This window comes from Talpa occidentalis, unplaced genomic scaffold (genome assembly GCF_014898055.3).
Source record: "Talpa occidentalis isolate TD23 unplaced genomic scaffold, MPIMG_talOcc4v2.1 talOcc4.9, whole genome shotgun sequence".
NCBI lineage: Eukaryota > Metazoa > Chordata > Mammalia > Eulipotyphla > Talpidae > Talpa > Talpa occidentalis.
Window position 1 is genome coordinate 48,341,553 of NW_023605305.1, and position 16,786 is coordinate 48,358,338.

Genomic DNA, 16,786 nt, shown 5'->3' on the forward strand with positions numbered 1-16,786 from the left:
AGCAGAAAAGATATCTAAAAATCGCTCCAGGGCCTCCCTGGTGGCGCAAGCAGTTGAGCGCCGCACTGTGAAGCTGTCCTCAGTCTCTGCAGTGCGGGTTCGATCCCAGCTGGCCTGCGAGAATCTCACATGGCGTGGCTGACCTCTCCTGTCTTGCTCGCTGCTCCCCTCAGCAGTGTATTTCATCAGTCTGCCTGTTCTGTTCCCCACCCTGTCTCTGGTGAATCCTCTCACCCTCCCACGCATATGGTCTGTACCCCGGATTTTGCATAAATAAATAAATCTTTGGGGAAAAAAAAATCGCTCCATAAAACCAGTCCAGGGACCTCCCTGGTGGCGCAGGCAGTTGAGCGTGGCACTGCGAAGCTGTCCGTAGCCTCTGTCGTGTGGGTTCGATCCCGGCTGGCTGGCAAGAATCCCACATGGCGAAGCAGACCTCTCCTGTCATGCCTGCTGCTCCACTCAGCAGTGTATTTCTTCAGTCTGCTGCTCTGTCTCCGGTGAATCCTTTCACCCTCCCGTGCATCTGGCCTGTACCCCAGTTCTTGTATAAAAGTAAATAAATCTCAAAAAAAAAAAAAACCAAAACTTGTTAAAAAAAAAAAATAACAGTCCAGTGGCAGTAATGAAGCCACAAATTACTGAAGGCTAGACTGACTCAGCCACTGCATAGCTGCTGCTGTTGCCATTGGAAATTTAATGTTACTACTGCTACTTACTGTCAAGATCTACACTTTCCTATCCTAGCTTCTATGTCTGTAGCTCTTATTTTAGAATGGTTGGTGAATTGCCATGTTGTCAAAGCATAGATTAAGGGCCCATATCCATGCTGTGAGTGTGGCAGGAATAAAGACAATAGCATTGTTAGCTTCTATATACGGGAGACAGGCTCTGCCTTCTGCAAGGACTCATGAAGTGGATATTTCCTAATTATAAGGAGGGAGTTCAGGGATGAGGCAGAACACCCCCAACCTCTAACCCAGATACATGGCTTGGTTTGTTCGCTGTAATAGATTTGTTTTTGCTGCTGCAAAAGCAGTTATAGCAGGGAACTGCAGTCAATTCCATTATTTAGGTTTGATTTATTTAGTTCTATGTTCCTCTCCATTTGTAAGGCAGTGTGGAAAGAGCTTCGCAGTCAGATGGATCTGAGTTTGAAATTTGACTTAGCGGTGATTTTGATTAAGTTCATTTTCCTCACTACGGCTGTTTTCTCATCTATTACATGGTAATACTAGTGCCTTCTTTGCAGGATTCAGGTACTTGAAATAAAAACAAATAGAGATGTTTAAAGTATTGCAGGAGCAGTACTTTAGAAGCAGAAGCAGTGGATGCGTAGGAAAACAGAGTTATATTACTTTCTTTGTAAAATAGATCATTTTAGCTTGAGAAAAAGACAAAACTATAATACCTGTATTTCATCTGGAAAGTAAGGTGATTCAATAATATTAAGAATTATTAATTATTAATTAATACCATTAAGAAAACACCTTAAATTGAATCTGAGAAAGGATGATTTACTAGATCAAACGTTCAGGTATCATTTTGGCAATTAGCCAATTATTGTAATTTGCCAGTTGATTCCCTTTAAGTAATTTTATGTGGTTATTCCTTTGGTTTTAAATGACCTTGTAGTTGGACTTTCAAATATTTGATGACTTAAACCATTTATTATTTAACAAATAGAAATCAATAGAAAAGATTCTGTCTGCCTTTTAGCCTATTATGATGAATACAAACTCTTAATTGATGACATGTATTTCTTTATTCCTATCTGGAATTAGGTATAAAAATGCAATTTTAAATAAATGTTTAGTCAGAACAAGTAAAACCAGTTTAAAAGTTTGACTTTTAAAATACATTAGAATTTTATCATAACTTCTGTCATAGTCCAGAAATGAATCCTGAGAAAAATCATTGGCTATGACATTTAATTAAAATTTTAAGTAGAGTTCTGTTTTTTTTGTTAAATTTGTTTGCTTTTTCAGGGAAGCATTTTATCTTTGTTTTGAAGTGCAAGGTATTTGTGTTTAATTTTCCCAGATACTCAATAAGTGATTAGTTTATGTCACACATCATTTACTAAAATACATGAAAAGGTGATTGCTTTTGTTTTGGAAGTTCACACTAATTCTGTAGATCTTGACTGACATATCATATTATGTTACTATTTTCTTTCTGATTTCTTTCTCATCTTCTGCATATATTTCATATATTTCAACCATTGTGAGCTATTATCTCTGCCTGGAATAGCTGTCTGTACTTCTAGCTCACTGCTACCTAAACGTGGCTGTGATTGTGAATTACCAGTGGCAAACATTAAAAACATCAGTTTCTTTGCTCTACCTAAAGAGGGTCTAATTTACTAAATCTGAAGTGATGCCAAGACCTTAGTTCTGTATGTGATTCAGATGCACAACCAAGTGTAGGAAACACAGCTTTAACTTCAACCTCATCTTTCGCTCTCAGAACTATTGTAATTAGTTCTTTCCTGACCTCCCTTTTTTGCTTCTGTGGTATCCTGTGTTATCTTTTATGATAACATTTATAATTTTATGGTTATAAACTATAGTATGTCTTCCTAATTATGTCATAGAATGTGAACTCCTTGAAGGGAACAAGGATTTTATTCCTGTTTCATTTTGTGCCTTCAGCATTTAGCATTGTGCCTGGCATATAGTAGGTGCTTAGTAGATATTAGATAAATAAGCACATGGAAATACTTTATCAATTCCAAAAAGCAAGCATAAGTTAGTACTTTAAATGTATAGACATTTCTCTGAAAGTATGTTAAATCTGGTTTTTAGCAAATGTTAATCTGATAATTAAAGATATTTTAATAATTAGGCTGCCAGAATTTTATAATACTGTTTCAAACTATTGATTAGGGAAAAGATTGTAATGTGTATGGGGGAAAATGAGAAGAGATTCTCTTAAAATCCTCATCATTACTCTTGTCTATTATCATTTTCATACCTATGTCCCTTGAGGAACAAATGTCTTGCACTATGTGTCTACACTTTTTTTCTGACATCCATCCTCAAAGGTTTTATTTTTATTTGCCATGTTTTAGCTTCATGAAACATTAGGAAATTTCCTGCCTTTAGATAATTGTTTGGACTAAATTCCTGTTCAGCTGCCTCCAAATATGATTAAGATGAACAACAAAAAAGGCCTTAGGTGTTAGGGAAAAGTGTTTTTCCTCTAGTGCTACAGTTGATTACTCTTTTCTTTGGTTGAGCACCTGATGAAGTGGTTTTCTTAGGGTTAGGGACGTGTTATATGAACAACATACATATCTGGAACACAAAAGTTGTCATATTGATTCTCTGAGAGGCACATGGGGATGTGGCTTACTAATGGAATGTTGAATCATAGGGGAGTAAATGCATTTAGTATTGGGTTGGGTAAATGGGGAGTAAATGCATTTAGTATTGGGTTGGGTAAGCTCTGCCTTTCCCTATCGTCTTACCTCCTACCCCATCTCTGCTATGCCCCACTCTCCACCCCCCAGAGTCAGATTAAGATTATGGAGTTAAAGGTGAATGTGATTTACTACTACCAGATTTACTACTTGTAGACTACAAATAGGGTGGATGTGAGTTTTGTAATGACTGCTGTCTGATGAATGTTTTTGTGGTTAAATAGCTTTGTGACAGGTTTTTTTTTATATTTCAATCATTTAATAATTTAATATTCCTATTTAATCCTTTTATTCTTCATCTCCCCTTATCCAGAAGCTTTGAGTGTTTGAAAAATAAGATTCACATGCCTTATGGCGGTACTCATGGGTTTTTGCAAGCTGGCTCCAAATCTGATATTCTGATCCCTTATACTTGAGCCAATTCCTTCTTGTAAATCCCTCTACTTGCCTCTGTTATTGCCTTACACTGGTCCTTCCATCTGTAATGCTTTCCTTCCTGTTAATTTCCCTGTGACCAAATTTGATTTATGCAATTTATGCTTTACCTAAAGCACTCTTGATCCTTGTATAAGTAACATTATTTTTAATATATATTATCATGGTGCTTTTTTTGATGCATTAATCTTATTTCTTCAAAGCTGTTCTGATACTGTATTTGTATTCCTTATATTGTTTTCTTTGGTATATTGTATAGAGTTTAATGAATGAATGGTATGCTAAACACCCTCAGCTAACTAAGTAGAGCTTCACTGGTCTAGGCTAGAAAGGAAATATTGATGAATACTTGTTATTTATGTTCACTTTTTTTTAAAAGATTTATTTATTTATACAAGCACTGGGTACAGTCAGAAGCGTGGGAGGGTGAGAGAATTCACCAGAGCCAGAGCGGGGAGCAAAGCAGGTAGAAGGACCGAAGTACACTGCTGAGGGGAGCAGCGGGCGGCAGGAGAGGTCTGCGCACCATGTGGGACCCTCCTCCAGTGGCCGGGGAGCAGCCGGGGATTGAACCGGCGCTGCAGAGGCTGCGGGCAGCTTCGCAACCCAGCACTCAACCGCTGCGCCACCGGGGAGGCCCTATTTATGTTCACTTTTAATCTTATTCTCAAACACCACTGAGCTAAATGTCTTCTTAGTTGATTTTATAAACTCTTCTCATTTGTGGGGTGATCTCACCAAGGAACTTTAAATCTGTTTCTTTCTATCAGGTAGAAGTCCATAAGAGTCTTACCTAAGATAAGTCAACTTTAACTTTATTTACTTTCTACCCTCCTACTATAACGTTCCCTCAGGATTATTTTGAATCCTATCCTTTTAAACTTCTTCCAGAGTAATAAATACTAGAATTCAAATGTGAATTCTGGCAATATTTATATAAATTAGAAAAAAGTCACTACCTGTTAATTGTTGTTTTGAAAATCATCTTGGTAATTTAGCTTTTGACTATTCTTTATACTACTGTGGGTTAAGTCTTAAATATAAAAGGGCATTTTCTAATGTGGAGCATTAATAATTGTTTCAGGAATTTTCCTGTATAATTTCTTTTTTGTACAATTTTCTTATGTAATTTGGAGAAGGGCATGGCTATTATGGTTCTTTGAAAATGCTTGTGGCTTTTTCTCTAATAAGGTCAGCCAAAATGTACCCCTATTTCTGGTTTTCTCCCCTTCCAATATACACTTTACTACTCACTGTAATCCATATACTCTTAATAATTTTATAATGAATTACTACATTCATTCCTTGGGTTTTTATTAGTGATTGTTTTTTCCCCATCTTACATAATGAAAATCAAAATGGTTAAATGTTTGCTTCAGGTCCATTTAAGGTACTATCAAATAACAGATCCAGAATTTGGATTCAGGTCTGACATTATGACGAAAGCTATGTCCTCTGTGAGAAATTTACAGCAGTTATTATTTATGTAACATTTGTAATTAGAGAACTCTTTTAATATACATTATCTCATTTTATTCTAATGACAGTCCTATAGAGATTGGTATAACTTTGCACATTTAATACCTTCTTAAATTCTAAAATATATAGCTACATGTTGAATATAGTGCTGGGGTGTTATGGAAATCGTTAATATCACTTTAATAAAATACCTCTCCTGTTATTCCATTTTCTTGATTTTTTTTTTTTGCTCTTGATTAGTCTTCATTATTTCCTGTTTCACGTACTTCATGCTTCTTCATGCTTTGTAGCTGTAATACATGCCTCTGTACTTAACAGCTTTTAGCTGTTTATTCCCTGTCTCCAGTCTCTTTCCCCTTCCAGCTCATCCCACACACAGCTGTTGGAACCATCTTTCTCAGACACTGCTTTCATCATTTTACTCCCACCATTGAGAAGCTGCAGCAACTCTGTTGCCTCTCTAAAATAATGCAAAATTTTCAACCAACCTTTAGTCTTTAATTACTGGTTTGTTAATTCTAACTTAGTGTGTTCATTTGTTGATTTGTTATGACATCTACCACATAATATTTAGGCATTCCCACTTCTTTCTGTTTGTTTGTTTGTTTATTTGTTTTCACCACTTATCTCAGATGTCCCCTGTAGTCTTCTTTCCCATATGTCTTTTTTCGTTTTTTGTTGCATGTAGAACATTGTAGAGTGTTTTTCCAGGGATGGCACTGAGTTTTTTTTTTTTTTTAAACTTTTTTATTAATGCATATAATTTCCCAAATAATTAACTATATGTTTAAAATTTTTTCTAACATTTTATTATTTTGTCTCACTTTTTATGAACAAAGGATGGGAATGAAAGGCATGTGCTTTGTAAATAATTTGTAGTGTATTATCACAGTTGTTGTCAAGATAATACTAACTCACGTCTTTGAATGTTCTTCTTGTCTCCCGTCACTTCCTAACAGTTTTTTTCTCATATAGCCTATAAAAATATAAATAATAGTATTTGAATATGAATTCTTATGTATTCTTAACAATCTGTCATTTTATTTTTGCTCTGGCAGCTGATCTGTCTGCCACTCCACATGATGTTCCCGGTGAAGTATATATAATGTCTTAAATAGGGAAACATTTAAAGTAGTTAAGTTTAAATGAGCCCTGAGGAGAACAGTGACAAAGGTAAAAAAGGTAAAAGGTGTGTTTTGGCAAGTCTTTTCATGCTTTTATTTTAGATAATAAGTATGACCAATTTGTAAGATGAAGGTCCTGGAGGCTTTATGCAACAGAGAAGAAATTTCTTTATTGATTTGTAAATAGTGGGAATATTGAAATGTTAAAGAAGCCAAAGATGCTTTTTCCCTTATCAGTACCACCATGTCTTCATTACTGACCCTATCCTCGTATTTAGTAACTTGATTTCCTAGACATTGTTCTTCAGAGGTTATTCTTGCTTCTTGGCTATTCTTGGCTATTCTTGCTTGGCTATTCTTGCTTCTTGTTCTTCCGTACTAATTTTAGAATCAACTCGTCAAGTTCTTAAAAAACCCTTTTGGGATTTTAATTTGCATTGCAGTAAGTTTTAGATCAGCATAGAATGGTATGCTGGTATTAAATCTTTAAATTTATGAATACGGTATATCACTCCATTTAATTATGTGTCTCACAGCTTTCAACTAAGTTTTATAATCTTTAATTTTTCTCCATAGACATCTTTAGTAGACTTTTTAGTCTACTATTTTTTGTTGTTGATAATGCAGATGACACCTCTAAAAATATATATTTTATTCTCTTGTGCATGCAGCTGTTTTTTTTGTATATTGCTCTAGTAACTTGATGAACTTATTAATATTAATAATTTGACTACAAATTCCTATTTATTATTAGTCATAAAATCTACAATGACATGGCTTCCCCAGTGGTGCAGTGGTTGAGCGCTGGGCTGCGAAGCTCCCCGCAACCTCTGTAGCATAGGTTCGATCCTGGCCCCCAGCGAGGGTCCCACATGGAGCGCAGACCTCTCCTGCCATGTCTGCTGCTCCCCTCAGCAGTGTCTTTCGTCAGTCTGCCTGTTCTGTTCCCTGCTCTGGCTCTGGTGAATTCTCTTACCCTCCCGCGCTTCTGACTATACCCAGTGCTTGTATACATAAATAAATAAATCTTAAAAACAAAAAAAAAAATCTACAATGACGATTTACTTCTTTTCAAAAATTTTTTTAAAGATTTATTTATTCATGTATACAAGAACTGGGGAACAGGCCAGAGGTGTGGAGGGTGACAGGATTCACCAGAGACAGAGTGAGGAACAGAACAGGCAGATTGACTGAAGTACACTGCTGAGGGGAGCAGCAGGCAAGTCAGGAGAGCTCTGCTGTGCCCTATGGGTTGCTCCCTGGCGAGTGATTGAACTCTGCTGCAGTGGCTGCGGAGAGCTTCAAAGGTTGTGATGCCAGAATTGTCAGGCCTAGTCTCCCAGCCAGGAACGGATTCCAGGCTGCAGGGCAGCGCTGAGCCCCAGCTGCTAGACCCCCCACGGGTTGGTGTTTCATGAGATGCTCAGGCAAGCAAGCCAGAAGAGGCAGGACAGGTTTGTTTAGAAAAAGTTTATTGAGAAGAAAAAGAACAGAAATAAAGTGGGACTCCAGGCCAGGGAACCAGGCCTGGGAGGGGCAAGGAAGCCAAAGTGGAATTGTGTCTCAGGGAATATATACCTTTTTTTCCCTCATTATTCTAAAGTTCTACCAGTCTCTTTGTGATTGGTCAGTTTTTGGCTGTCTCACTTAATTTGCTACTGAGTGGGAGATCTTCACATTCCTTATCTAACAGGTCTGTCTTTCCCTATTTGTTATATCTTTATCTTTATGGTCTAGCCCTCCCGGTGAGCATCTTTACACTTTATCTTATCATCTGAAGAAAACCAGGACCATCCTTAACAAGATTATCTGTAGTTGCTAGGATGTTTGTTTTTCCCAGTGGAATCGGTTTCATTTCCTTGCTCATCCTTATCTCTGAAGCCTTCCTGAATTCTTCAGAGGTCCCCTCCTGCACTGTCCCTAAAAACTGCCTAATAACCCTAGCTTGCCCTGTCTCAGTTGCATCTTAACTCCTTGCGCCACTAGGGAGAACAAAATCTTAGCAATTTCCATGTTTTTTTTTAATCTGAAAAAGAAGTTATGTTACAGGGCAGGGAGAGGGGCACTCCACACCCTGCAAACCTGCCTGCTTTAAATAGGTTCTGCCATCTGACACATCAACACAAAACATATGAGACTTTGATGAAAAGGAACTTTAAAACAATTAGGAAACAATACAGGAAAGGCAGAGAATATAGTTTCTAAATCTAGCACCCAAAGTTATCCATCCCCTCATGGGTAAAAGTCCACCCAAGCGGGATTGGCCCAGAACAAGGCCCCAAAGCCTGTCACAAGTCTAAAGCATCTTCCAGTGGGGTCCCACAGAAAAGGATCAGAAACAACCAGGCAAGTCTAGAAGGAAAAGAGAAAAATCAAAATCAAGACAAAAACCGCCATTGTCACCTCCCCACAGGTCTCACCCACATCTGTTTCAACCAGTCCATGACCAAAAGCAAGTGTAGTTTCTTCACATGTCTCTCGGTTCCATGTGCCTCCTCCAGGTCTCCTTCTGGCTCTCCATCCTGCTTCCTTCCTTCCCTAGTCTCCTCTGCAACCTCTTCTCTCCCTGCTCAGCTCCACCCTCCCTTGGGTGGGGCAGGAGACCTGGAACCTTCCCCTTTTCTGGGGACCACCCTGTTACAGTTATGCTTTACTAATATTTATTATATATTTAAACTAGCAAAAACATATGATGTACAGAGTAAGTAGTGATAGGAATATATGGGTATATAATTTTTAACCAATTAGAGTATGTAATTTAAAAATGTGGAAACTATATAAGTAACTGCTGTGTAATTGAACTTCCTATAAAATTTCACTCTTTTTCTTTTGATTTTGTGTTGAGAAAGGCCATATTACCAGATGCATTTGAGGGCCTTGAATAAATCGCACATGGTAGTATAGGTTTACCACATTAAAAATACCATATTCTTATATTGATTGGATATATTTGTCTTTTTTTTTTTTTTTTAAGATTTATTTATTTATTTATACAAGCACTGGGTACAGTCAGAAGCGCGGGAGGGTGAGAGAATTCACCAGAGCCAGAGCAGGGAACAGAGCAGGCAGAAGGACCGAAGTACACTGCTGGGGGGAGCAGCGGGCAGCAGGGAGAGGTCTGCACGCCATGTGGGATCCTCCTCCGGTGGCCGGGGAGCAGCCGGGGATCGAACCAGTGCTGCCGAGGCTGCGGGCAGCTTCGCAACCCAGCGCTCAACCGCTACTCCACCGGGGAGGCCCCTGGATATATTTGTCTTTAATTAGAGTATTTTAATAAGGCAAAAAACAACTTACTGTTGTTATTTATAGAAATGTCTTCAATGTAGACCTTTTTTTGGGTCTTGATTCCAGCATTGATTGATTTTACACACACTCAAAGAAAATTTAAATAGCTGTTGTGGTGTTAATCTGATATTCAAGAAAAAGACACTATAAGGAGTCAACAAGTTAAACTTCATCATAACTAGTGATCAAAGAATGTTTATTGTCACCGGCTTAATTAAATATCGGATCTGATATCCTGCATAGTAAACAGAGTCTGGACGTTATGGACTGCATTTTGTACAATATAGTTTTGTGAAGAGAGATTTTCTGTTTCATAGTATGGATGTCAAAATACTGAAAAAAAAAAATTGGAAGTATACAACTTACAACTTTCTCTTATTAAGAACAATAGCAGGGCCTCCCTGGTGGTGATTGAGCACAGAGCTGTGAAGCTGTTGGCAGCCTCTGCAGTATGAGTTCGATCCCCAGCTGGCCTTGGAGCAACCCACATGGCGAGCAGATCTCTCCTGTCTCGTCCACTGCGCCTCTCAGCAGTGTATTTCATCAGTCTGCCTGTTCTGTTCCCTGCTCTGTCTCTGATGAATCCTCTCACCTCCCATGCATCTGGCCTGTACCCTGGCTCTTGTATAAATAAAATAAATCTAAAAAATAAAAAAGAACAATAGCAGTTACTTAATTTTAGCAAAATAACAGCATCCTTCAAATGGAATTAATGTTTTTAGAATATTATTACATTGATGGTCTTGTTAGAATTTAATATTTTTAACGAATTTAACTTAGAATTTTATATTTATAATTTTATAAGAGTTATAAAGTTAAAGAGCTTACATATATTTAAGTATCATACAAATAATTTAACACTTGGAGTAAGCGAGAATTTTTTTTGTCAGAAATGTCTGAACATTTCTTAAATTTCAGAACAGTGAATTGAATATGTAGTTAGACTTCAAAACCATTGTAATCTAGTCTGTATCTTGACATGATTTTCATTTATTATCTACATATATAATAATTTTTATGCTATGTTGATTTATGTTAACTGAGAGTTCTAGTACTTTAGTCTCAAAATTATCTGTAGAAAAAATGTTGATTGAATTTGTGATTTTAATCTTAAATTACTACTATATTAACATTGTGAAATTAATCTTAAATGAAAAACATGACCTTAAGGGAATAGTTTTATTTTTATATTGTGATTTTGAGGTCAGTTCAGACTTATTTTTTTTAAAGATTTATTTATTTATGCATACAAGAACTTGGGTATAGGACAAAGGCGCGGGGGCGGGTATGGTGAGAGGATTCAGCAGAGACAGAGTGGGGAACAAAACAGGCAGATTGACTGAAATACACTGCTGAGGAGAGCAGTGGGTGAGTCAGAAGCAGTGTGCTGCGCCATGTGGGTAGCTCCCTGGCTGGGGATCAAACTCGTGCTGAAGTGGCAGCGGACAGCTTCAAAGGTTGCGTCTTAACCCCTTGTGCCACCAGAGAGGCCCAGTTAAGACTTATTTATTAGTGGTTCATAACCAAAAAAAAAAAAAAAAAAAAGATGTGACTGATAATAACTAAGTTATGTAATATGTTAGTAATGGAGGTTAAGTAGTAATGTAAATGAATTTTCATGAGTTATTAAAAAAAGAGAAAATGAGAAAATATGTTTTCCATTTTAAGAGGAAATTCATAGAATTTCACCATTCTGTGAGTATGAATAGTAACAGCTGAAGATCTGATCTTTGAATGAGGCAGGGTTGGAACCTTTTCAAAATAGATATCTAGCCAAATTTTTAGAAAAATCACAATGTTTCCATTTTGAACTTTAATGTATTTGGAACATATGCAGCAGAACATTTTCTTCTTGCTGTCTTCTGCCAACTAATTTTGTATACCACATTAATTTTCTCCTTATGTTTAGGAAATTTTAAATATATGATAAAATAAAGAATTGCTTGATTCATGTTCACCAGTTTTGATGGTAAGGTCAAGATGAGAGGTTTTTTAAGGGAGATTTTGCCATTTTCTTTCAAAGAAAATATATGCAAAAATGCAGATGTTTCATTCACTCAATGAATGTTTATTGAATACTTACTGTTTTCCAGGCACTGTCACTAAGCCTGAGTGTTCCACTGGTCAACAGGACAGATAGAACCTCTGCCCTCAGAGAGCTTATGTTTTTATGGGAGTGGTAGTAGGAAATCATAGGGTCTTCAGCTTCATAAATTATCTGTGGAAAATAAAACATACAGTAGGAATAGAGTACTTTCTGCGATTGAAATGATGTGAAGATTTGGGTGGTGATATATCTAAGTTAAGTCAGTAGCCCTTAAAGTGGGAAAAACTTGGCATTTTCCTGGAACGGAAAGAAGGCCAGTGGGGAAGGGACTTGGGGAACATGGGTGGTAGGGGCTGAAGTTAGAAAGATAGACAGTTAAGCCTTGTAGACCACATGAGGAGTTCCAGGTTTCTTCTTAATTATAATGGGGAATGTTTGAAAGGGTTTATATCAGAAAGTTTAGTGATTTGACTTATTTAAGGATGGTCACTCTAGTGACTGTAAGGAGAATTAACTGTCAGAGGATGAGAGTTGAAGCAGGAAGTCATGTAGAGAGTTATTTATTCTGGCATCTAGTTATGAGATAATGATGGCTAATATTAGGGAGATGGACTAGAACCAGTGAAAAGTGATTGGATTGGAGATGTAACACAGCGGTATAGTGATTGCACTTGCTCATGGATTACATGTTATCACACTTATGCATTTGGAATACTGACAGTTAAATTCTTTGGCATATCATAGTCATATGGACTCTGCAAGTCTTAAGAATGTGAAATATTACTAAAACTCAAGTATTTGGGGAAGACAATGGAGATCCTTTCTCTTCCCATTGCTATTTGATATAAAATAATACTCTCTTGGGATAAAGATTTTAAGCTATTATTAGTAACTTTAAATTCTGTAGATTGTAAATTCATGCCAGATTGTTCCAATTTCGTTAATACCCTAATTAAAAATATAGAAAAATAAAGGTTTTTTTAAATAGGTATCCATCATTTTGTTCTTTTTAATGAAGAAAAGTGCATATAATGACTATATGATATAAATAAAATGGATCTATTTTAACTTCTTGGTTTTATTTAAGTAGTATATTTACTCTAGTTTTTTCCCTCCAGTCACATTGTGCTGATGCTTGCAGATGACATGGCATGCAACCCTAGAAATCCCAAGCCAGCTACAGTTTTCAGTCATAAGAATATGGAACTAAATGTATATGGAGATGATGTAGAAGTGGATTACAGAAGCTATGAGGTAAATTATTTAATTTAGTAACATTTTTGAAATGAAATTATGGTAGTTTTAAGCTCTAAAATGGTGGTCAAATAAAAGTCTGATCTTTTTCTTTAAACTTTGTGCAGTCTTGATGTAATTCTGTATCAGGTTCATACTAAGGAAAGAATAGATGAGTGTAAAACTTATTACAACATAAGCACTATACATGCATATAGGAATAGAACAACTTTATATTGACTTCTATATTAGTTTCAGTAGGTTTCTTGCATCTGTTCTTTTACAGTAAACATATTATTTATTTTTCATATTTGATATAAAATTTCAAGTTTTACATTTATAGTAAATATATTAATTGTGGAAAAATTAAAATGACAAACAAAAATTCACCCATTTCCACTGCTCAGAGATAAATACTTCTAATATGCTTCCAGATATTTATGTGTATATGTTTAAAAATGAAAATGTAAATTTACAAAAGTGGTATGTTTTCTTTCTTTTTTTTTAAAGTTTTTTTTTTTTTAATGCCTATAACAGCTGGGGTAAAGGCTAAAGGTGCAGGTAGTGAGAGGATTCACCAGAGACCGAGTGAGGAGCAGAACATGCAGATCGACTGAATTACACTGCTGAGGGGAGCGGTGGGCATGTGAGTTAGCTCCCTGGCTGGGGATTGATCTCATGCCACAGTGGCTGGCAATAGCTTGATAGCACTGAGACTTTAACCCCTGCGCCACCGAAAGGCCCTGTTTTCTTCCTCTGAAACTTCATTTTAAATTAACATGGTGAACATGTTTAAAATTTGAAGTCTTCCTTGATGAAATCTTCCTTGGTAATCCTTTCCCTTTCACCATGCCTACCAAAAGTAAACAGTTTCCTGTGTTTGCAGTCCTATTTTGAAGCAATTTTAAAAGCATCTTTATCTCCTGGGCTGTAAGCTCCTTGAAGACATAGCCAGTATATGTCTTATACCTAGCAAGTACCTATAGCCCTTTGAAGGCATGCAAAGATGTTTGTTCAATGACTATGTTTGTGGGTACTTTTACTTGTTTATTTAGACATCATTAAATGTAGACCAAAATTTCCTTCTTGCTAGCCAACAAGAAATTCTGTTACAACACTTTCCATTTTGCTGTATTCTGAGGAAAATATAAATCAAACTACACACACACACACACACACACACACACACACACACACACAAAACGCTCACATTTACATAACCATGATGTGGGGAAAAGTTGAATTAGAAAACTGGATAGACTTTTTGCATTTTAAATGTAGATCTGTGTAATATATGATATAGCTGTTAATTTTAAATTAGCATAACATTATTTATGACTATAAATATGCTTTTAAACAAACTGTGAGGTTCAGAAACTCCAGGTTGGGAAATTGGCTTAAAATGTTATAATTTTTTTCACATGTTAAAGATACCTCTAATGAAAATTAGGTAATAAAGTACATTAAAAAAAATTAAAGATACATAACTTGGGAATTATTTATGGACTTATCCTTATGGTTTCATTTTTATGATTTATATCTTTCACAGTTCATCTGGTATTAACTAAGTAATTACACAGATTAACTGTAATCATTATAATGTATTATTCACATTTCTCTTTTTTGTATCTTTATAATGAATTGCCTGTGAAGCCAGATTAATAACTTTTAAGCTTTTGGTAATACTTTGCATAGCATTTAAAGTTTTAAATTTAGAATTAGGGGCCTCCCTGGTGGCGTAAGGGTTAAGACACAACCTATGGAGCGATCCACAGCCACTTCGGATTCCTGGCCAGCAAGAGAGCAACCCACATGGTGGAGCAGACCTCTCTTGTCTCGCCCCCTGCTCCCTTCAGCAGTGTATTTCAGTCAGTCTGCCTGTTCTGTTTCCCACTCTGTCTCTGGTAAATCCTCTCACCCCCTCTCCCACCCCCCACCACACCTCTGGCCTATACCCCAGCTCTTGTATGCATAAATAAATAAATCTTTAAAAAAGAAAATTAGAATTAACTTGTTTTTCCATAGGTAATATTTATGTGTTCATTTTAGTTTTTTTAGATGGATGCAAAGTTGCTTTGAGGTATGTATTTAAATATTTAATTGACTACAACTGAAAACATGTATTTAATTGAATAATATTTCTATGTCTTATTTTCATTATACTGAGTCATAGAAAAAGAAGAAGGAGTATTTTTGAAAGTAAAAAAATCATCTGTTTCCCCAAGTTCTTCAATTTTATCTGATTATTTTAGGTAACTGTGGAGAACTTTTTACGAGTATTAACTGGGAGGATCCCACCTAGTACTCCTCGGTCTAAGCGTCTTCTTTCTGATGACAGGAGCAATATTCTTATTTATATGACAGGTAATCTCAGATTTTAGGCATTTAATAATGGAATATATTGCAACTCTTTCAAAAAGAAATCTGCGTGGAAAGAAATTTAAACACCCTAAATGATTTTTGGTTACAAGAGTTAAATTGTTAAATAGTTCTTTTTATCCATAATATGTATTAACTTGAAATGATATTTGAAAATACTTTTGTCCTCCTTTTTCTTCTTATCTTTATTCTTTTTACTTACTGTCCTAAGAAAACTTACCACTTTTTACTTAGTATCCTGCTGTAACCTCTCTGACTTCAGTTTTGTCTCATTATTCTTATCTCTAAAGTGTTTAATAGAAATCCACATCTGTTCCTTCCTGCTTAAAACTTTTTAATCATTTTGCTTTGATTCAGTCTCAAATTTCAGTGCACATAATGATTACCTGAAAGAAGATAAGAAATTTTCCTAAAATTCTGATTTAGTTTTGGAATGGAGTTGGGCTCATGAAACTGCAAATTAAATATATTCCTCAGATACAAGCTGTGGTAGTCTTTTCATTAACCTTTGAGGAATATTGGTGATGAAATATTAATGTAAATTAATTACATTAATTTAGTTGCATATAATACATATTATCAATTATTTATTTACTTTAAGTTCTTACACTTTTTCTTATTATCTGCCATACATTTGATCTTTCTGTCCTCCAGATATTTGTTTAAGCTATTGTCTTTGCTTACAAAAGCGTCTCACTTCACTTTGCCTACCTGATTGTTCCTTATCTTTTTAGTCTTAGCTCAGTCTCATCCTTCAGTGATTTTTCCTTTCTCAGTCTAGGGTCACCTATGACTCCAATTGTCTGGGACAGTCCTAGACTATACTTGTTTTCTCAATTTCCCAATTGTTACAGAACCTTCTTTCTCCCTCAGAATTGTCCTGATATGAGTGATATATTTTATAACTGTCTTAAGACGTATCTCTTTCCATGGCAATGTAGGCTCCTTTGCACTAGCATATTAATCCAGTTTCTATCTTAGCATTTAACTGAATATTACTTTCTTGTTTCGATAGTTACTGCCTTCACTAGATTTTGAAACCCAAGATGGCATTGATAATGTGTCTTTTATCCTTTTTAGTCACTAGTGGCGCGTTTTATAGTAGTACTCAGTAAAATGAGTGGTGCTCAAAATGATAAAAATTTTTCAGAGTATTCCTTTCAACTGATGATGAAGCAGGCGCAGATTGAATCTTAGATGTTGCCTAACAGGACAGTTACTGACTCCCACTTAGTGGCTTGCTTTTCTTTATCCTGTTGCATTTATTTGCAGCTTTGATTTAGTCAATTTATAAACTTTATAAATTAATAGAGTTAATATAGCCAGGATTATTTTCATTTTATGTGATCTGAAAGTTATAACCTTTTTGACAAATCAGAT

General features: G+C 36.0%; 1 protein-coding gene across 1 annotated transcript in view; it reads left to right on the forward strand.

Annotated features, from left to right (window-relative positions):
* The window catches only part of PIGK (phosphatidylinositol glycan anchor biosynthesis class K), an 87,373-nt gene that overhangs the window by 10,286 nt on the left and 60,301 nt on the right, over positions 1-16,786 (forward strand). The window contains 2 exon segments of the mRNA XM_037498788.2: positions 12,913-13,048; positions 15,280-15,391. Coding sequence (XP_037354685.1) covers positions 12,913-13,048; positions 15,280-15,391 — 248 coding nt within the window.